This window comes from Amblyomma maculatum, chromosome 6 (assembly GCF_055883805.1).
Source record: "Amblyomma maculatum isolate TAMU_Amacu chromosome 6, ASM5588380v1, whole genome shotgun sequence".
In the NCBI taxonomy this organism is placed as follows: domain Eukaryota; kingdom Metazoa; phylum Arthropoda; class Arachnida; order Ixodida; family Ixodidae; genus Amblyomma; species Amblyomma maculatum.
Genome location: NC_139349.1, coordinates 83,494,443 through 83,517,628, shown reverse-complemented (window position 1 = coordinate 83,517,628; position 23,186 = coordinate 83,494,443). Strand labels below are relative to the sequence as shown.

General features: G+C 46.9%; 1 protein-coding gene across 1 annotated transcript; it reads right to left on the bottom strand.

Annotated features, from left to right (window-relative positions):
• LOC146186129 (uncharacterized) lies at nt 1-22,603 on the bottom strand. The gene is made up of 10 exons (XM_084607988.1): nt 22,379-22,603; nt 21,209-21,589; nt 17,746-17,828; nt 16,423-16,581; nt 15,882-15,944; nt 15,468-15,571; nt 14,459-14,538; nt 8,060-8,350; nt 4,518-4,621; nt 1-480 (listed from the first exon to the last, which is right to left on the bottom strand). The coding sequence occupies exons 1-10, from the start codon at nt 22,601-22,603 to the stop codon at nt 282-284; spliced, it is 1,689 nt and encodes a 562-aa protein (XP_084464114.1). The 3' UTR covers nt 1-281.
• Nucleotides 22,604-23,186: the final 583 nt, after the last annotated feature.

Here is a 23,186-nt window from a genome sequence, read left to right as displayed (position 1 = left end):
ACCATGGCTGAGAGGACTACCAAGCGCGGAATCAAGCCAAGATAGAAACGCCAGCAGCAAATGCGGAGCCGGCCGATAGCTACCACTCTTGACTTCGTTCGAGGATTCTTTAACCTCTACATTTTTTATTGACCTTCAAGGGTGTGCTTCACAGCAGACGACTCGCATATTCCGGTCATGTTGCGATATCGAACAGAACGGGGATTTTATAAAATTCAGCCGATAAAGACGGTGGGGCCTTGACACTGCCCCATGACGTGAGACTAGCAGCGTCGTCGTCCTCAAAGGCCTAGAGAGGCAAGAAATTCTCCAGCAGAGCAGCATCGCTTCAGGCGACTTTGCCAGGAGAGCAGCTCTTCCACGACGGCGCGCTCGTTTCGCATCCGGGATTCGGGCACCTCTGCGCGTAGCTTGCACACCACGCAGTCCAGTACGGCGCCCAGCCACATGACGTTACCATACAAAAGTTGCTCACAGGAGCTGCATAGAAACAAAAAGCAATAACGTATAATAACGCCAGCCACTTATTTACCGTCATGATTCGTATATTGCAGTGCCACCTTTTATGGGCAGGCGCCCCTGCCTCAAACAAAATTACAAGGGTTCAACGCTGCTGAACCAAATACTGAGCGATAGCATTAGCTTTGGGTGACCGAGCGTTCTTCTTCTTTTTCTCTTCTTTACTCAGCCCACATATAAAGCCCCGCTTTAACCAAGCCGTATGAACTTGCCTTAGTGGCCTATAGGGGTAACGTGAATGCCAGGGTCCTGGCAGACTGAGTTTGACATAACCGCCTGACATAACGAGAGACCCAAGTTGGCAGCTCCTGCCAGCCCACATATAAAGCCCTGCTTTAACCAAGCCGTATGAACCAGCCACGTCTCCGACTGCGCCACGCCGACCGCTTGAGTTGGGAGCCCATCTCTCGCCTTTGTGTCACGTGGGGTGTGACGTCACAGCGCGCAGCCGCGGCTCCGACCACGCTACGCCGACCGCTTGAGTTGGTAGCCCAGCTCGACCACCATAGTGTCACGTGGGGTGTGACGTCACAGCGTCACGTGGGTAAGACGTGGCTACCGGCTGCGCTATGCTGAAGGTTCTAAACCTAGAGTAGTATTGCTTTCGCAATAAAATATCACCAGGAGAAGTCCCGTACTCGGTGACTCGATACACCAAGGAGAGCTTTTGTAACAGGGGTCAGCCCAGACACAACGGCAGAAAAGCAGCACAGACGCGCAAGCGCTTGACACTTCATCGCCTTAACAACTTCGTAATCTTTCCCTCTTCAACCATGCGCCACCTGGCAATGCTAGGTGGCATCCCTAAAAAAATGAAGAAAAGCGAAGAGCGCGGGGAAGAGCGGTACGAAAAGCAAGACAGTGGTTAGAGCGGTGGTCCTACGGGGTAATGGTTTAAGTTGCACACTGTGAAAAATGTCGGAGCTGGGCTTCCGACGTTTTGGTTCCGCGGCGCCGTCTGGAACCTCACAACTTAGGTCACGACCCCGACTTAACACTTTGTACGGCCCGAAGTAGCGGGAAAGAAGTTTCTCGGACAAGCCTGGGCGGCGGACTGGTGTGCACTCCCAGACTTGGTCATCGGGGTTATAGTCAACCCGTCGGTGGCGAAAGTTGTAACGGCGCAAGTCAGAGGTCGGCTGCCGTTCGATGTGCACGTGGGAGAACTGTCGGGCTTCCTCAGTGCGAAAGGCATATTGCTGGACGTCTGAGGCAACTTAGTCATCTTCTGGAGACGGGAGCATAGCATCAACATGCTCTGGACTTCCTGTCCATACACAAGTCAAAATTGTTTCCTGTAGAGCTGCATTCTACGCAACGTACACGTAGCACCTCATCCCAAGTCTTGCTGGCACATCTACGTACGCTGACAACATGTCAAGAATCGTCTTGTTAAACCGTTCAATAAGGTCATTACTCTGTGGGTGGTATACGCTGCGGTCTTGTGATGGGTCGTGCAGCTCGGTTGAAAGATGGGGTCGATGAGCTGTGACGTAAAAGCTGTCCCTCTTTCGGTAATGACGTACGAAGGGGTGCCATACCGCAACACGATCTTGTGCATGAAAAACTCTGCTACTTCGTAAGCTGTGGCACGAGGGATTCCCTTTGTCTCAGCGTATCTAGTCAAATAACCAGTAGAAACTACTATCCATTTGTTCCCGCCAGCGATAAAGCGAAAGGGTCGAGGGGATCCATCCTAATTTGGTCGATTGGAATACTCGTGGCCCAACGCGCCTGAGAAATCCGGCAGGCTTAAGGGGCGGTGTCGTATACGACGCTGGCATCACGGCAGGTTCTTACACAGCGTTTCATCGAAACCCGATTGGCCAGACGTCGGTTGGTCGTGGCATGCGAGGAGAATGTCACCACGGAGCTCGTATGGAACTACCGGAAAGTAAGCTATTTTGTGGCCGTGGAGGTTCCTCTTATGCAGGACGCCTTGCCGCATACAAAAGGAACCAAGGCGCCGAGATAGGTGTCGAGGGAGGGTCGTGTCACGCCCTTCCAGATCGTCGATGAGTGGGAGGATGTCTGGATCAGCTCTCTGCTTGTCCCTGAACTGACATGAGCTTAGGGTACCTAGAAAACCGCTGTCGTCATTGGCTGCAACATCGCCAGTGTCGGCGAGTGCTCGTGACAGTGTGTTGGCGTCTTCTTGTTTGCGACCGGACTTATATACAATAGTTATATCAAACTCTTGATGTTGTAGACACCAGCACGCAAATCGTCCAGTTGGGTCTCGTAAATTTGGCAACCAGCACAAACAATGATTGTCCGTGACAACTTAAAGTGGTCTGCCGCTAAGATAGGGGCAAAACTTAATTGTGACCCACACGACCGCAAGGCATTCTTTTTCCACCGGGAGTTATTCGTTTAGGCACAAGGGTGCGGCTAGCATGGGCTATTTATCACTTTTTCAATCCCAACTTGATGTTGGATGAAGACCGCGTCAAGACCGATACTACTGGAGTCGGTGTGTACCTCGGTGTCAGCTTCTCCTTCGAAGTGCGCCAGGGCGGGTGAGGTTTTAAGAATGCTGTCCACCGTTCAGGATTCCGATGTGTGTCAACGGTTCCGCAATCTCAGAAACGTCGACAGGGAACCTCCGATAGTGTCCACACAGACCCAGGAAACGCTGAACAGCTTTCTTAATAATTGGAACGGGAAACTTTGTCACGGCGCCAGTCTTATTAGGATCCAGTTACACCCCGTCGGAGCTCACAACATGACCCAGAAACTTGTATTCAGTATAGCCGAAGAGGCATTTCTGGGGTTGAGCGTGAGGTCAGCCGAACGGAGGGCTTCCAGGACAGATCAAAGGCGTTGGAGGTATTGGTCAAACTTTTCTGAAAAAAAACGACGACGTCATCCAGGTACACAAGTCAACTCTGCTACTTGAGGCCCGTGAGGACGGTGTCCTTCATCCTTTGGATTGTAGCGGGGGCAGAGCACTAGCCTAATGGCAGCACATTAAATTCATATAGGCCAAGGTAGTTTTTTCGTGGTCTCTTTAGTCGACTTCGAGTTGCCAATAGACGCTCTTCAAATCAATAGATGAAAAGTACTTAGCAAGTTGCAATCGGTCCAGTGAGTCATCGGTGTGTGCCAACGAGTATACGCCATTTCTTCACATTTTTGTCACTCTTCAATAACACGGTGCCGTTGGCCAAACAGGGGAGGAGGCGAGTTGATGCGGAAGCCATGAAGACCGAGGCGTCGATGCAGAATATCACGGTAGAGATGGTCGGGTTCTCCTCAGCGGAATCAGAACGGACGGCGGTCAGGCGTGCGCCAAATATCGGCTTTTCAATGGGGCAGAAAGATTGCCGAAATACTGCCCTTGTTGCACCGAGAGCAGCGAAACTGTTGGCGGCGCGACAATGGGCGACAGTGGACGGGGAGCCTGACGCTGCAGAACATCCGCGTATGCCGGACGGGTGCCGGTCCCCGGCAGTGATGGTGGGCGCGTATCGACAAGCGAAAGAGGGCTCTTTCGCACCTCCTCACGCATAATGGCTGAAACGGAAGCTGGAGATGGCTGCAAAGAGTTGCAAAGCTTGCCCAGTTCTTCCCGCACGCACTGCGAATCAGTTCGCGCGGTCAGAACACCGCTCGGAAGATGTAAACGATTCCGTGATTGTGGCAATACGAAAGGGTCGGTCGTAAGTCAAGGCGCGTTGTTGTAGGACCCTTTTTATTGTGGTAGGCTCAGCAAGGAATCGATTGACAGTCGATGGTGGGTTGCGCACAAGCCCATGAACAGCTGTTCTTTCACGCCCCGCATTAGGTGCCTTTCATTTTTTTTTTTCTTCAGGCATGGCGGGATCCGCTCGCCTGAAAAGGCGCGTCATGTCATGCCTTCCATATGCGCCTGGATACTCTCATTCGCCATCTGGAAGCGAGAGTGGAGGGCATGTCCTGCATGTTTGCGGCGGTCTACGCTGGTGTAAGCCTCGAGCAGTTGACGACGGAATTCTCGTCGCGGTGCTAAAACTTGCTCCCGGTTCTCGAACCAGGTACGGGTGCCATCTTCGAGGCTGATGTAGACATCCCTTAGTTTGGCAGCGTCGTCCCACTGGGTGAAAGCAGCGGCAAGTTCAAACTTAAAAAAACAAAAAAAAAAAACAAAAACAGTCCCACATTTTCAAAGAGGTTTCTGTGGGAAGACTTTGGTACCCGAGGTACCTGCAAGATTTAGTTACAGGTCGACACAACGCCGATCACTTGCTGAGTAGAAGCACTGGATGTCGTGCAGGTGGCTAAGGGCTGAAGCTTTGGAGACAGTCCCTGAAGCCGCCGACTGAAGCGATGCACCGGGGTCAAATGGTTCAGGGCTGGCGCGACGTTTTCCAGATGTTGTCTCTTGCATAGGCGACCATTTTACCCAATACCTCCACCAGAATGTCAATTACTCGGTAACTTGGGACACCAAGAAGAGCTTTTATAACAGGGGGTTAGCTCAGACACAACGGCAGAAAACCAGCCCATACGCGCAAGTGCGAGCGACACTTCGTCGTCCTATCAACTTCCTCGTCCTTGCCGCGTTTGATATTGAATTCCACTGGTCTGGACCTTTTCAACTATTTGTTACCAGCCTAAAGTTCACTTGTTAATCATAATTTGCTAATTCGGGGTTTAATAACTAACAACCGCCTTTTAAGCAATGCAATCGTACTCGATATATGCTATCGAACGATATATCTGATTTAACGTTGTAGCGTACAGTACAGTTTTTTTAATGCCAACTAAACAAGTAACGATAATTATTTACTACCTGCAACTAGTTTACTGCAATTATACTGGACAGAAGCTATTCATATGTAGCATAATGTTCAAGTTAATCACAGTGAACTAATTAATGGTAATTAACTGGGACCTGAAATTATCCATTGAACTCATATCTGACAGTAGCTATTCACCCATATAACCCTTGCGGTTATTATATTCGACAAACCTACACAGCTGTGAACGCATTTTGTTCACATAATCCGAACTCACGTTCCGTACAGGGCGCGAATGAGCCAAATATTGCGGTGGATGTATGCATGTGATGGTGTCACCAAATAGCTAGACCACATTACCCCTGAAGCCGCATAAAATACGATACCGTGTTAAATTAACATCAGCAATTTGCCCTGTTTCTCATGTATTCCTTTATAGATGACCTTTTCACGTCTGAGGCCCTAATGTTCACTTACAGCATACACCCTTACACAACACAGCAATGTTAACCACTGGCGCGAAAACATTTGTCACATTCAGTAAAGGTGAATTCACACTCTGTATACCTGATATTGGAGAAAGCGCTGCCTGCCATATTGTCGCGAAGCGACAAGTCGTCGTCCGATTCCGCCTCTGCGTAGAAACAAGGATTCAGTAAAAATAATAAGCATAAATTTAAGACACTCAAGATTTTGACACAAAATACGCTACGCCTGAAACATCCTCTTGCCATTAGTATTGCCTCCTTACTGTGTTACTGCAGTTCTGCAGTCTCCTTTCAAAATTCGAGGCAGATTTAACCTCCACTTTCTAGCTTACGACACCGACAACGCCAGACTTTCTGAACAGGGTCTTGAATTTATCACGCTAAAAATAAAAAGGTATTTAGTGTACCCATGATGCTGTCTAAAGAGAGGAAGACAGCGAATGGATTTCTTCTTCCCTGTTTTTAACTGCTTCGTCCATTCTCACAAGGCGCTGTTTACGAGTCCGGCCTGTGTGTTCCTATAATGCTACTAGATGGCGCTATATGTTCATCATTAGCTCTAGCACCATAAGGCAGCGTTTGACCTCGCCAGAACTGCTCAACATCTGCTAAGTTATTGATGAAAATGGTGCGCTTAAATCAAAACAAGCAAGGAGAGCAAAAACATGGACCATATTTCAGATATATAGCCTACATGTAGTCGAAGCAAATTTCTGGTATAGAGTTGTCTCTAAGAGGGCCTAAATGTAGCTGCAACATTGCTAAATTGGCAATTCGTCTGCTTAACCTCTGTGTTTGCGCGTAAATAATTAAGTCGGTGACATGGCGGAACTGTGAGGTGGCATTGCAGATTTTAAGGCCACGAGGTTTTCTTCGCAACAACTTCCAGCATTCCACTTTCAAGAACTGCGTGAGTTAAATTATAAAACAGCCCTTTGTTATTATCATACACAGAAAAACACAACAAAAAACTAAAAATCAGGCGATTATTTCGAAGCCGTACTAAAGTCTACAAAGCTTCGCAAAGCCGAGTACGGCCGAGTTCTCCCAAATCAGTACGAATTCCACTCAGCCCATGTGCATTTTAACTATCGTTTTTTTTCTCCTGCTGTGATCCTGCTGTTTTATGGCCGCCAGCACTTCGTTGCATCACTAAAACCATTTCATTTTCCTACTTGAGGCTACCGTATGCCCTACAACGATATCATTTGCCTTACAGCTTCCGAAGGAGGTGAAGGAGGTGAAGGAGGTGGGGTGCGCACTGTCTCGCTACTCGTTGAGTACCTCGAATCCGCCGTGCGGGCCGGGACAAAGAAAGGATAAACGAATAAAATGAGACTCATCGTATAGTGCGGGACTCCACAGGTATGTACACCTGCTGTGGTTCTTCACAAGGCACCCGCATTGCAACAGAACACGGGCGTCTTTTGCATTTGGCATCCCTAGAAACGCAGCTATCGCGGCCGCAATTTGATCTCAAGGAAGCGGCAAAGGAAGCGGCATTCGGCTGTCGCCACAACCATTGCCACCGCTTCGGCACAGACGGCTGCGGAATGCACCGTTCGCACTTTCACCGCTTGATTTTATCAGCTCTCTTCCAGCAAGAAGCAAAGATGGTGGACCATTGTTTTCCAGCCGACAGGCCCTTGCAATTTCTAAGCAGGCCTTCTACCCTACCAAGTAACGAACAGTGCCCACATCAGCGGAGGGCATCAATACCTCTATCAACTCACTATAGCCACATTGATCAAGGTGGCATTAAATTCACCCAATCCTTCCCACTCGACTTTCCTCTTCTTGGAGGATCTCACCGAAAAGACGGATGCTACGCCTTACTTTCCCCAAGTATCAACTTAGACAAATGAATAAAAATCTCGGAATGAAAAACGGCGCGTAGAAGGCGCTATCATTGCCCCGCCGTGGTGGCGCAGTGGTTAAGATACCCGATTACTGTATCGGAGTGCCCGGGATGAATCCTACCTCCAGCGATTGCGTTTTGATGAGGGCGAAACGGAGATGCATTCGTGTGCTGTGCGAATTGTCAGTGCACGTTCACTCCCAGCCTTCTCCCTTCTCTTAAGGTGCAGTACAGGTGTCCACGAAAAAAGTGTGACAAATACTAAGCCTTTCCTTTCTTGTAAGCCAATTAAAAATAACCTTATCATTCCTTACTCGGTAGGGATAGCGGGAGTTCAGGGTGATAAAAGGAAGACGCAGTAACTGTTGCAGCCACCGTTGAGAACTTGTGGTTTTGACATTTCAAAGAATTTGGCCCTAATATGGAAATTCGGTTGGTAGCGCCGAGGAGTCGAGGGTACAGAGCCACACTACCATAGCCAGCGGAGTGTCGCATTGTCGAGTTGCATTGAGGAAGTGCGCATACTCGCCTGGTTCGAGCACGAACGACAACCAGCCTGCCAGGTGCGCCTTGAGGCCCGCGCTGTCCACAGATATAGACGACCTTCCCGGTAGACAGTACTCGAGGGTGGCGGCGTCGGTGAACGCCACCAGCAGCTTATCCGTGCCCGCGTCCACCAGCCGAAAGCCCATGGCGCGCTCAGCTACGGCCACGCAACACAAGGCTTGCAGTACCAGGCTCCTGCCTTGGACCGCGCTACGCAGCTATGATGGACAGCGACAGAGACGCGTCAGCGCTCAAAGCGAGGAAGAAGGCACGTTGCGTTTGGTATAACATGCACAAGGTGTTCTTTTAAAGGGTAGAACTCTGAAAGAAAAAAAAATAACCTGGCTTATATGTATTAAGTCCTGGGGCTGCACTGGTGACTATGGCGGCACCAGGTAAGAGGCACATTGCTTTATTATTTGGCTAATTAAGTAAATGCGTTATTCAATACTGAATTTTTTATTTGGTGGTATATTTTATTTGCAGAATTGCACTTAGTCCTTCAGTTGGTCTAGTCGAGAAAAATTATTTAAGAGATTGTAATAGGCATTACAAGGCGCACATATGTCGCCCTGATAGGTGGACTCCCAACGTAACACAGCGGCAGCTAGCGCGTGTGACGTAGACCACTCGACCTTTGGTCACTGTGCTGGCGTCCCCTTAGCGCCAGAAGCGGGGCACGGCGGTTCGTTGTCAAATTCGCTGCGACTGCGGCCTTTCTGATAGCCGCCACGTCGGTACACAATGCGCGCAGTCATTTCGCTCGCTATGCGGCCTCAAATCTTCAAAGCGGAGCAGTCTACGCCGAACGCGCTGTCGCTGTTTTACGGTATGAAGCCGCCTATCAGGCTAATGCTTGTTGGCCTCGTAACGCGAGCTACAATTTTTTAGAATTTCCGTTTTCGATTATGTTTTTTGGGGGACCAACTTCAATTCTGCGAACACAATTAGCATACCCCTAAAATAATAAAAATGTTAACTTAATTTATTGGTTAGATAGCGAACACTCGGACAGATGCCAAAGAGTATACAGACAGATGCCAAAAATTACACTACTACAAATTAAAAGTATCAATCAACGTAAGAATAATAGACATTTTGATAAGTTGCTTGTGAATGAGGTCAGATATTTTATTAAGACACTCTCAATTTTTTTATAAAATTTTGCAACACGATTATCGCGCCCTCTTCATATTGCATCGGTCTTGACGAAACCTTTCAGGCCTTTTTAGGTTCTTGCGGTGTAGGCAACCAGAGGTAACCAAGGTAACGGAGATAATGAAGCTGACGAAGCACTAAGCGATTTTTTATCGCTGTCTGCAGTGGTGTAGGCCTTGGTGCGCCCGGGAAAGCGTATAAATTTTGTTGGCAAATCTGAAAATATCCCTTTTGCGAAGATTTCGACGTCCTTGCTGGTCGCTGCTCTGTCGCCGTTTGGTAAGATTCACTATCCCCCTACAGCCATGTTTTTGGTTTCGTCCCCTTCGAGGTGCGGCCAGTGCGAAGTCTTTTTGCAGCATTGTGTTGCGCTTCTTGGTCTTCGTTTGAAGCGATTAGCGCTTTGTCGCAAGATGATCCCGCACAAAGTGAGGAAGCGATGCTCTGTGGCACATTGCAGCAGCGTGGACTCAACCGTCGGTGTCTTATTACACCGCTTCCCGGCTGACTTTCACCGGCGAGCAGATCTAGAGGTTGCACGCAGACTCAATGTATGCTTTAGTGCTCCTGTGTTAAGCACGTTTGTTGATGCTGAAGCTGTCTGGACTGGTGCAACCTTGAAACTGCCTTGAATACTACTGCATTCTTTCAGCCGAAGAATTTAAATGTGAAGAGTAATCCTAGTGCTCTACGCTCCACGCGTGTCTTGATGCACCTACTTTCATGACATTTTTATTTCAATTGCAGCTGCCATAGCTTTGTTTTCTGTACATGCATGTTTCTTATCTGGTGACGTTCTGTGGCAGGCACTTCAAGCGTTTTCCATGCCTCGGCTGTGATCATTGAGATGATTAGCCTGCTTAAACAGCGTTACTGTTTGTGCTGTCTGCGACATGCATTTTTTTTATTGTTGTGCTGTATTTGATTGGTTGATGTTATGAACCGTGAATATGAAAACCATAATTGTTCATTTGGTACATTCTGTTGCGAACTGGGCACGACTGCCCGGTTGCGCCAGTGTTTCTGGACCCCACCTTACTGTGCTGAGGTACAAAGTACATGGCCAAATTACTTGCATGACTTGCAGCAGTATTTGCATTATGAATTTACATGCGTGGTTTCTATTTGGAAGTGTTGCTGCCTTTCTATGCCGCCACCTTTGCCAACCACTTTTATTGTGCTGGAGCAACTGCTTATAAAAAAGGGCGTAAACAGCAGAAACTCCAGTTCTTTTAGATGACAGAGGTTGGCGCGCGCTGATAGGCAACAACCTTCAGAAGATGCAGGCTCGTCAATGCAACGCGGCGGTTTTTTTTTAAAGACTTGTTTACAATTCGCCCCAAAGTGAACGTATGCGTGACGTATGGCGCCCCAGTTTTCATTGGGCGCTGGAGTCCCATGAGCTGCCATGTTTTGTACGTATGGGCGTCTATGGAGCCTTCGCTACCAATACTTTGATATATTCAGCATGCTACCAACGCTAAAGGACATACAAAACATAAGGAATGGAAACCATGAACGCTTATATCAACTAGCCGCAGTCTTTCGTGCCATCCTTCCGATCGTTTATGCTTCGCTGAGTATGCTTGATGGAACGAGCTGCTCAGCTGTCTTCTTTTACTTATGTGCCTACTACCCATAGATAATTTTGTTGTTGAAAACAATTATTTGCCAAAAAGAAAAGGATACGAAGCACTGCGGTTGGAATCGTTATTTCAGGACTTCAATGCCCACCGTTGCAGCTCTGCCCTGGAACGCCATTTTTCTCTGCGTCTGAAAATCTGAGCTGAGTAAGGTGCTCCCCTACTGTTCCTCAGATTTTTGTATGTCTACACCTTGGGGTATGTCGCCGGAGCATCTCCAAGTGACGTGGTATGTGGTGGGGGTTTCGCCATCAAGAACAAACACCTTCAATAGAATTGTTTTGCCGAAGACCGGTTTGTACTGGATTTTTCTTCATATCGCTTGTGCTACACGCGCGACAATGTTTTGGGGGTTATCAAGGGAATCTCTCCCGAGTGATCTTTTATGTTCACTTAATCATTCATTGACGCATCATCCGGTTTGGCCGATGTACAATACGCCAATGTGCAACGGCAACTTGTAGACAACTGCACAATGAGCGAACGGGGCTGTGTGCTTTATACTGCAATAATTTTTCTTCCTTTTCTTCTGCCGCCTTCTTCCTTCTCGCTATGCACCTGCGAACAGATTACTGCCAACTCTCGAGAGGCGGACAATACAACCGGAATGTCGTAACGCCCTGCTAAAACCTCAAGTCTATGTGCCAATCTATGCATCCATGGTGCATAGTTTGGCACATGGCACATAGATTTGCGCAGCATCTTTATCCTCAAGCCCCTCATGACCGGGAGGCCAAATGCTTGGGGCTTGTTGGTAGAATTTCGAATGTACTCAGTGTTGAGTATAGGCGTTATGGGTTTCGGGGTTCTTCATGAGAGAAGGAGTCTACAGGCCGACTTTGACTCTGATGTGAGGACCCGAGCCATGTTGTATGGCTAACGCTATTGCAGCTGTTTTGGCTGTAGTTGGGGTACCTTTAGGAGAGGACGCGATGATGATTTCCTTGAAGCTGGCGTCTAAGGCCACCGCCATGATTCGAGATGACTTTGGCCACATTACGGCGTCAACGTAGAATGCATTTCTGTTCTGTCGGAGAGTTCGGCGCAGCTGGTTTACTCACGCCTTTCTCCGACCGTCATGTGTTTCTTTATGTTATTTGGCAGACGGGACACGTGAAAGTGAGATTAATGTGTAAGATAGATGTCTTGTGTGTTATGGACATATCGGAGGTCCATTGGTGTGCCGATCCTTACCAGGATGGTGCTTCAGCTCCTGGGAGTGGATAGTCTTCCCTTCTGTGTGAATAGGACCACCACTTGCATTTCTGCGAAAGTGTTGGTCTACTCGAGGCCATCAACGCGGTCGTTTGACATGTACATGGGTAAGCCCAGTGCGTGTTTGTAAGCCGTGCGGAGAATTGCATTTGTTTTGTTTATATCTGCTTTGAGCATAGTTAGGTATGGTAGTAAATATGAGAGGCGGCTTATCACCAACATTTGCACTAGGCAGGATGGTGGTGTTCCCCCGCAGTACCACACACTTTCGTGTAACCCGTCTGATCGTGTGAGCAATTAGATGAGAAGTGGCCTGAAGACGTTGTAGGGTGTAGGTTGCTTTCTTATACCTTCAGATACGTAATCCCAATATACGAATGAGTGGGGCCTCATGAATTAGGTGCCCTCAACTAGGGCATCTATGTTTCCCGCGTATTTGTAATACCCCTGTATGCTGATTATTTGTTACTTCTCCGGCGCGCAGCGGAGACAGCATTTGGCGGCTTGAAATTCCACAAATGTGGCTGATGCTTGCAAGGTTCCTTTTTGGTGCCAAGGGACCGTCTAACTATCCTGATGCTAATGAAGATTGTATATTTAATATCTGGTATTTTCTCGAGAGCTCTGACCATACCGATCATGACGACTTTGAAAAGTAGTGGGTAGATAACTGATCCTTGGAGAGTGCATTTGTTGGGCATCTCTTCCGTCCCGAAACCTACTTCGCCCGATCCAATTGTGGCCAGTGAGAAAGGTCTTAAATATGCTGAAACTCTTCGCGCCGCATCTCGTGTTGCTTAGATCCTGAGAATGGCTTCGTGGGGACATTGTCGAAGGTGCGTTTTAGATCTAGGGCCATGATGCAGTGTTCCCCGCCTCGTGGAATGTTCTGAAGGACTTCATCTTTGAGGTGGAGAAAAGCGTCTTGCAATAGACAGGTCTTTCTGGAAACCGATCCGGGTGGCGGCGAAGATGTCGTTATCTCTTGTGAAGTTTTGGAGGCGAGTTTTTAGTTACTCGCTCGTACGGTTTTTCCAGGCATGAGGGGAGATAAATGTTTCTCAGGGCCTCCTGGTCTGTGAATTGATATTATCGCTGAGTGTTTCCACTCTGCTGGCGTTGCGCCTTTTCCTACAGGGTGTCATTGATATTTGCTGCAGCAGCGTAGATGTCGGCTGTAGTGATCGGTGCGTCTAGTTTCTCATTTGGTTGCCCGTGTATTGTAGCGCGCTCTGTGGGATATACGAACCGAAGTATTTGGTTTTGAAGGCAGGGCTCCACCCTATAAAAAAGATATCTTTTTATACCGTTCAATTTGAGGCGGACCTGGAGGCTCTAGGATCAACGAGTTGCCCAGGTGCAGGAAATTTCTAATATGTACCGTAAAGATTCACAGAGTTTCTTCCAGTTGTGTTAGAGAAGATGGCATCCATACCCTTGTCTTCTGGCGTTATCGCGGTGATGCATAGCTTCAAGGAGCGGCTTAGATGTTGTCTTTTCCATCTCCGGACTAACTTCCGTCTGGTTTCTCAGAGTTTAGAAGGTGTCTGTTTATCGCTGGCACATCTTGGGTGCATTGTACTTCCACTGTAGCCTTCTTGTGTGCCTGCCGCATGGTGTCGCACGATTCACTGATGGATTGAGTGGGCCTATCTGATTCGGTTTGCTGTCCGAATTTGAGTCGGTCCGTGATTCAGCATGTTCCAAATCTGAGTCTGATTTTGGCGGTTGAAATGAATGTGCTGAGTATCGGGTGATCACTGCTCAAATTTTCGCCAGGGTTTGTCTCTATGGCATTGAGAATGTTCTTAATAATAGTGTTGTCTAGGCAGGAGTTCCGACTTACCCTGTTGCTCTCTCTTGAAGGATATAACGGTTCTGTGGTGATCTGCAGGCCTACAGTGTCTCTGGCGTGAGCTACTGCAGCCCCCCTTGAAGAGTTTCTGATGCATCTCCAGTTCCGGTGGGTAGCGTTGAAGTCCCCTAAGAAGACCACAGCTGACAGAGCGAAGTTTAAGCGTCTCCAGTTGGCGTTATGTCGTTTGAAGACACGTAAATGTATATTTTTACGAGCGCATCTGAATTGGTAGTTTCATAAATATTGTAACCACGTTATATTTCCCTAAACACTGCGGCGATGCACTGCGCAGCCTCATGTCCCGACCTCGTGTTATCCTGGTTACATTTTATTTTAGCATCTGCCGCGTTCTGTCTACATTTCAGAAAAGATGCGAACGCGTAATGAATGGAATATCGCGTGCTAAATTTTTATACATGGTCGGAAGAAGCTCTGCTAAAGTGGAAACCCACCGTTATATGCGACAGTGGCTTGCCGGCATAACACAGTTCGAGCACGATGAAATGTCTGGTCAGGAAACATTGATTTGTACCTGAAATGAATATCAGAATAATGACAAGGCCTTACTAAATCGTGCCATCTAGCAAGCTTTTTTGCATCAACTCATTACAGCGCTGCAGCCAGACATACATATTAGCAGCCAAGTAATCCGGGTAGAATATCAGCCATTCGTTGGAAGAAAAAAAAGGAGAAAACTATGATACCACGCAGTGCAAATATTCAAGGCAGTGTACGTACTAAGACACACAAATCTCAGCAGGCACTATAGTGCTGGTATTGATTGTCGTTAAGGGACCACACTTAAAATAAAGTCACGCAAGTACCATATCTGGCACCAAAAAATAAAAATCTCCTTCCAGCAAAATTTGGCGCCATTTATATAATGCTAAAGTGAAATTTGTGCTACCGTTCTTTTGTGTATAAAGAACCGTTTCCATAGACCATAGACAAGTGCACGCGACTGGCCGAACAGGTTTGTGTGGAACATAGTTATGCCTATGTGCGGGTGTGACTATGTTCCGCTGTTGCGTTTAAACAAAACCCTGACGTGCGTGGGTACAGGTAGATAACTAATATTGTTCAGTGGCCCTTCACACCTCTTCGTAAACTGGCATATCGTGTGAGCCACGCTTAACGCAAGGTGGCATGGACGTTATTGGAAGACCGGCAGCCTGCGCGTGTCAGAAACTGAAGCGTAACGATAGGTTAAAGGAAAATAAAAATCATCGCTAAATATGGCGTCCTGTTTCATACGGTCATTTGCGGTTCAAATGTTTGACCCTGCCGCTATTTCGTACCAAGTGAATTGTATGCCGGCCACAAGGATGCGTCTAGGATGCAGCGTTCGCAGCTATATTCCGAATATATGCAAGCAAGCTGCATGGATTAGCATCAAATGAGGGAACTCCCTCACTAGGTGAGCTCGTCAGGGGAATCATGGGTGTTCGATGTCGTTCTTACCAGCTATCTCGGAGGAGAGGCTCTCGGCCAGGGAGTCTCTTGACCCGAGGCTTCCGTCTCCACTAAGCAGCCACCTCGGGAACTGGTCAAAGACGCAAGCGATCCTGCATAGTTTTTACCGCGTGTGTTCATGCACCATTAATACAAGTAAATAATCTCCTGCTACCATTAAAATATGCATCATCCATAGAAGTAAATCATCTCCTGTTACCATTAAAATATATCTCTCTTATTATAGAAGTAAATAAAAATCCACCGAAGTAGGCATGTACAGGTGCCGTGGCCTAGAAGCTTCAAAGGCTAACGCATTCTTGAATGACGGCAAAACTACGGCGCGATTAAAAACGACAGAATGTCACGCGCATGAACAAGCTTGAAATGTTGTCACTCATACTGTCGCGATAAATCACTGACCTTTGGACCTCGATGAAATTGGGTGTCCTGCAGCGCTTTCCGTGTCTAAGCATGCTGAGCTTCCTGGAAAGTATACATACCGACGATCATTTTCATAGTCGATGCGGTTCTGCAACGACATCGTAGATAGGAACACTAAACGAGGAGGTTACAAGCGCTTACATTTAGTTAAAATGTATACTTTTTGCATCATTGCGTTGTGTCATCTTTTACGTATGTTCTGCGCTCTTGACCTCAGAGAGTGACATAGATGACATAGCCGACCTGGGTAATTATGCGCAGAGGAACAGCGAAACTAGCAACGCACACCACGTATATACGCATTATACGCTGCTGCATAAGCGCGCACGTAAACGTTGCTGGCCAGCAGATGAAGCGGGTGCGCATCGACACTGCTTAGAGTTCGCCTTGGCGCCGCAGGGTGGCGACCCTGTTCAACTGCGCTGCGAATGGACGTGCCTGTAGACGCAGTTACGTTGGTATTCATACGATGGTGATTACGTCCCTATAGTATATATGCGAGAGAAAGAGACTATCTCACACGCTACTCTCGATGGCAGAGGCTATAGCGTCGACCCGCTGCTCGGAGAAGTCGGCGGGGACCGGTACCACCTTGAGGATTGTCTTCCTGAGCAGTGAGATCAGCAGGAAGACCTCGCCATGGCGGCCGCGAGCAAGCCACTTGCAGCGGCCCTGGCTCCTGCACCACCGAACGCGAATCATATCTTGAACTGTTTCAGGGGCAAAGATTTATATGATATTTGCAAATAGAAGCACGCGCATTCTGCATTCTTCTGGAATCCGTATGGTAGATGTGATATCCCAAAGCACCTTAGGGGCGATCGATGGTGAAGCTCACCGACAATCTATTTATGCATTTCCCCTTCATGATCGAAGCTGTGTCGACGCCGATGTCAACATGCGTACGCACTGCTGAGATAGATAATGGATTGTTAAGAACGAGTTGCGCACACGTAACAGACGTACAGCAGAAAAAAGAATGACGACGGATATAGTGCTATACCTTCATCGTTTTTCCTGTGTTCTTATTTTTTGTGTACGCAACGCGCTGTTAACAAAGGCGTTCTTCTAAATTACAAGCTAAGAAAAAACAGCCTTTTCCAGTAGGGGCATCGCTGATAGCGGCTTCTACGACGAAGATAACGCCGATACCTGCACGACAACAGTGCTTCGAAAAAAGTAATTACTGTGATAGGTGGCCTTAACGTACCGATGGATGTTAAGACCATAAAAGACGTCGTAATAAAATGATGTTGTGAGTTTAGAATATCTAGGTTTCTTAACGTTCGCTGGCGTCATACACCACATGAGTGTATTTAACGCACCAGCGTCGTCAAGTGCTCCGTTAAGCGACTATTAACTAAGGCAGTAAATAGCAAATGGCATTGTACAGTCATGGAAAAAATTTGCGGGATGCGGATTTGTCGAAAAATATTTATTTTGTTGTTGCCTCGCGAGTTTTTCCCCTCATAACTTTTTCTGAATGCAGTCCTCTTGTGATTCAGCACATTTCATTCACTATGTTTGCGGAGTCACAAAGCATAAATATTTTTCCAACAACTCACGTCCCGCAATCTTTAGTCCCTGACTGTGCATGAACGAGAATCCGCAAGGGAAACTACTTCAAACGGAAACTGTTTAGCTGTGGGGCGTCATAGGCAAAGCTCACGTTTTCTTCAAAATTTTCGCCTCCTTAGAGATGCTACCGCTGCGGCCAAAAGAGTGTAAAGCTTAGAAGCCTTCATACGCAGTTTCTGCCTCTTACAGGTGATGTTGATTTGTTTTTTTTTCTTCTTTTACTTCATAAACAAGCAATACATTTATCGAAGTGTACGCTGCTTACCCGCTAGGCAGGAAGGCGAGAAAAGTGAGCGGGACTTCCTGGTTGCACAGGTCCAGCAGTCGGCCTGGGAATACTTCGATGGGCTACCAGAGAAACGCCGCGCAGCATCAGTTGATTGATTGATTGATTGATTGATTGATTGATTGATTGATTGATTGATTGATTGATTGATTGATTGATTGATTGATTGATTGATTGATTGATTGATACTGGGGATTTTGTGCAAAAGGAGGGAGGGCCGGAGGGTGGGTCAATTATATTCAAGGATGAATACGCTAGTGGAATCGAACACTCGCATTCTCGAAAAAGTAGATAACACCAAATCAGAATGCAAAATAAGTTTGCGAAATGGACTTACACAAGCGATGTAAAAAACCTGTACCGACACACAGAACTCGAATAAATACGACAATATATTTTTTATCTTTAGAACAGTCTATTCTTTTTATCTTAGAAACTTAAAAATGCAAATTAATGAAACTGCTCGTATAAGCATACCGTTCGCGCACTAGCAAGAAATCTGAGCAAAATTATTATGGTATATAAGGGGTCACAAGAACAGAGAAGGTTTCTAGTTAAGATGGATCTGGTAATTTGAATATGATTGCAGATAAAATATTTTCATCATTCACTGTTACGTCAGGCACACCCCGTCATAAGACGGTATTTCTTCTTGGTGTTAGTTTTACTTTAAGAAGAAATCAAAACTATCACAGCATCATGGTGAAATTAGCCCTAAGCATGTGTTCGAATGAATACATACTATTATTGCCTCAAACATCTTTCTCTAATCCTGCACCTAGAGGATCTATCCTTGCCTGTTCAGAGGCTTTCTGTTATACTACAAGGCAGTCTTTTACACAAGAAAGCAAGAATAAGTGATTACACATTCAGTAGCTAAGTAATGCTTGAGAGGGGGGGGGGGGGGGGTAATGGAACAAATCTTTTGAGCGTGTTTCAATGCGAAATGTGTCTGACATAATTAGTTAATTGTTTGAAGAATCATAATTGTTTTTGTTGTCACCCTTTTAACATGTCCTTCAGATTTCCAGAGGCCTTCGACTGGCTCTGAAAGGAAGAAAATATTCAGCCATGGTTCAAGTATCATGACAGTATTGGGTGCGAAATTAAAATTTTAATCAGCAAATCTCTATGGAAACTTTCGCTCGTTTGTAAATATACAATAGAAAAAAGCTGAGAAGCAGCTCTAAAATCGTGATCCTTAATGGCGGAAAAAAGAATGAAATTCAAAGTCGCTCCAAGTTATTTTACAACATGAAAGTGATGCTTTATCGGTTTGCGTGTGATGCACTGAAGAGAGAGAGAGAGAGAGAGAGCGAAATACCCTTTAATGAAAAAGAAAACTTTGCCGGCGTTTAGATTTCGTTGGCATGCTACCCTGTGTAGGAAGGGGAAATGGAGAGGGAAAGATTGAAAACGAATGCTGAGGAAAATAAAAGAAATGAAGGGGGAGATAAAATGCGGCCATTACATACGTTGTAAGGTGCTTCGTGGAGTAATGGTATAAAATGAAATTATGAAATGCATAATCCTACTAATGTGCTTATAGAGTTCACAGCTTGAAAAATGGCTGAGGGTAACATGCAAGGTGAATCTAGAGTTTGTCAATGAATCCACTGTCCTTCAAATACGTAAATAAAAAGTTTTTACGAGTCTCCGTTGCCTAGGGCAGGCTAAAAGACCTAAAACACTGTTCATTGTTAAAGGCACTGTGGAGAGCTTCTCCATGCTATGTTCTTAGTATGCACGCTCGTCAGCGTACGCAGAGCACTCAAATAGGATATGTTCCACAGTTCCAATGCACAGTTTCAGTTTCAATGCACTGAAACGTCTTGGTAAAGTCCCTGCGTGTCACCTGTTATCTTGGTTTTGCACCTACGCGTGACGCACCCCCTACTCAAGGTCAGAAAATCATCGGCTCGCTTGACTGCCGTTAGGTGGTTAGACAACAACCGTTCTATGGCTAGCGAAGAAGGTGGTTTGAATAGACATATCTCCATAGATCATGCAGCCAATCAATATTCTGTGCTCGCCATACTATCGATTTCTGCTTTTAATGCCCAAAATATTTAAATTATTAGTGATTAATGGTGATTAATATATTTTAAAAATTACGGGGCCAAAACTAAAATAATAATTATATACAAATAGCTAATTGCATGATCGTAAAAAAAAAAAAAAAAAACGCTAGCAGCACCAGCACAAGATGGTCGTTAAGGCCATCGTCTCATACCCTCATAGCCCCCATAGGAGAAGTTTAGTGCCCCCCCCTCCCCACGTTTATCTTGTATTTTATCACGCCTTACTAAGCACCAGACTACGGATCAGCGGTTAGTGAACATATTGTTATACCAAATCCCCCCCCGCGTTTTTCAATCATAGCATGTATCCACAGGATAGTTCTTGGGACCATTCATAATCCTGCTCCGCACCTTCGCAGTGTGTCTGGTGCTCTAAAATGTAGGTGCTGATCAACTCACTCCTTCATGACGAATGCACACTGTCACAACTTCCACTTCTATCGCAACATATATCTTCACAAAATGTTAACAAAGAAAACTGGAACGCAAGTGGTTAAAGTGGGGTGTTCGGGGCACAAAATTCCTTACTTATTTTTCAGCCATGAGCGCCTTGGCATGGCCACTTCCTAATCCGAATCCCACTAGCAGTAAGGGTTAGCGTGCAGAAAAATCTCAGTTTACTAGCAGTTTTTGTGTGGGATTTGGTTTGGGAGAGAACAAGTCGCACCAATTTCTGTATTCAGCTGCGGTTAAAGGACGCCTTCAGAGAAACTCATTTGATCCCGTTGGTCATGTGCGGCCCATATTGCTTTTTTTAACGCGACAATATTAGAGGTAATCCGGCGTCGGGGTCAGTGAAGTGAGCGAAAACTCTCGACCATAGTGCTGGCATGTGGTAGTCGGTAGCTGACATGGCCGCGCACTGCCTGGACGCAGGTTTTATTACACTTGAACATTAATAATGAATGTTTAACACTCTTATGGTACATTATTTCAGGGAAACGTTTCTGCGCTTGTTCTGTGCTTTACGTGCACTGTAGCTGAACTTCGCATAGAAGCCAGATACTCCGGGAGGTGCATGCATGGCATCCGACACGGCTTCACGCGCCTGCAAGTTCACACTTATTCAACAGGAGAAAGTTTAGATAACTGCATTATGCAGGGCAGTAATCATTACATTACCGGAAATTATAAGGCCACCGGAAATACAGCAGGCTTGTTGGATAAGGCGAGCTGGGATAACGACACCTTGTCAGTTAGCCCTTTTTACTAGACCTCCACCTCAAAAGTCAGCTCTCCTTAAATGTACAGAAGCTCTACCTCTTTCTCTTTGTTTTCGAGAAACAAGTTTGGCAAAATAAACACTTGTAATGTTTGTCGCAAGACACACCATAACTGCATAAAACACACTGAAACGGTGCCGAAATACCGTCTGGCTCGGACCAAGTGGCAGCCCCTTCTCCTGCACCGATCTCGGATAACGTGCTGATCTCGAAGAAGGAGCCGGCGGCCGAGTCTGAGGTGCGCCTGGGAAGATCGCGACGCTTCGTCCTGTCAACCTCGTTTCTGGCGCTCCTGGCAGCAGTCTCATCGTCGTCGTCGGTGCCATCTTCGCCAGGTGCAGAACTGTTTTCGGCCAACAATGGTCGCCGATCCAACAGCACGTACGACTCGTCCCGTCTCTGCTGCCTTCGCGACCATGGCGTCTTCAACCTCGATCCGCGCGCACTGAACACAGCCATCAGCGTGACCAGTAAGACCACCCCCATCAGCACGCTGAAACATGCGATGTAGACGATCACCTGTGGATGAGATATACGCAAAGTGGGAAACGGCCAAAAGCAAACAAGTAGTGACGCAGTGGGAGACATTCATCGCTAGTTATAAAAAGTCCCACTCGTTAATTACGTGTTGAATGCCAGAAGCAATCCAAGTCGCCGTTTTATAGGTTGAGTACTTCGTGTATGCAAACATCCATGTCACCCATCAGACAAGCACACGTCGACAGGACTTGTACTATCCTGTCCGCATGTGCGCATTTCCCTATGCCTCGCACCACTACCTCGTCAATCACGCAAGCACGCCCAACTGCGTAACGTTGGCTAACAAGTTCTGATGTTTAACGCATAAAACTACGGTCTGCCCTAAATCGCATAAATGCTTGCAAAAAGTATCCACGACTAGTACTACGTTTCGTGACTTGTGCGCCTACACGCGCTTTCTACCGAATAAATGTTTCCATTCATCCATATGTGAAACCCCGCCGGGGTGGCGCAGTAGTTACGGCGCTCGACTACTGTTCCCAAGAACGCGGGATCGAATCCCGGCCTCGGCGGCCACTTTTCGATGGAGGCGAAAAGCAAGGCGCCCATGTGCTGTACGATGTCAGTGCACGTTAAAGAACGCAAGGTGGTCGAAATTTCCGGAGTCCTCCACTACGGCGTCTCTTATAGCCTGAGTCGCTTTGGGACGTTAAACCCCACAAACCACCAACCATATGTGGCGTTGCAGCCGGATGCAAATTGTACACCAGTACAAAGATGGAACCCAATCAACCTGGACGCTCGGTTATTCGCATGTAGAGCACATACCTGATAATCCTGAGCGAACTGGAAAAACCGGCTGACATAGGCTGACTCGGAAGTGTCCCCAGTTTCATCGTCTCCACCGATATCCAGCCAGCTAGGTTTGAGTGGCCACGCAACGCGTGACGAGGGCTTGAGGCTGCTGGCGTTGACACTGTCTTCCACGCGTAGTTCTCGAGCTTGCTCGGACTTGTTGCGCTCCACAAACCGGTAGGTACCGTAGTCTGGCATGTCAGATAACTGCCTCATGAAACGCGCCAGTGTCCATGTGGTCTGTCTCGCTGATGTTCTGATAGCCATGGTCGGTGCCGCCAAGCAGAATAGCAGCAGCAAGGTAGCCATCATGAGGAGCGTACCGGCAGTATGAGCTTCAAGCGAGGGCCGCATATTTCAACAATGACGACGGACGGCAATACCTCTATAGCAGCCACAACCTTCTTCTGCTCCTTCTTCTTCTTATCCTTTTGAAACATGGCTCATGCTCACACGGGAAGATTGACTAAGGTGCCGGGGCATACATATGGAAATTTCCGCAGGAGATTACGACAAAATAATAGCACCAACCATGAATTTTTAAACATTCATTGATGATAAACGACAGACGTGTATTTAAAGTAAAAATACAAGCATCATATTTGACGGAAAAAGATCTCGACAAAATTTAGTAGATTTCGCAATCACACGTACCAGTCACATTTATGTAAAAATAGAGAATCCCGCATATTGAACCAAATGCAAATCATTTGGCGCTCGCACCGAATTATATTAATTTTGGTAGAGACAAAGAGAGGTCTAACCTGGAAAGGGGCACCTC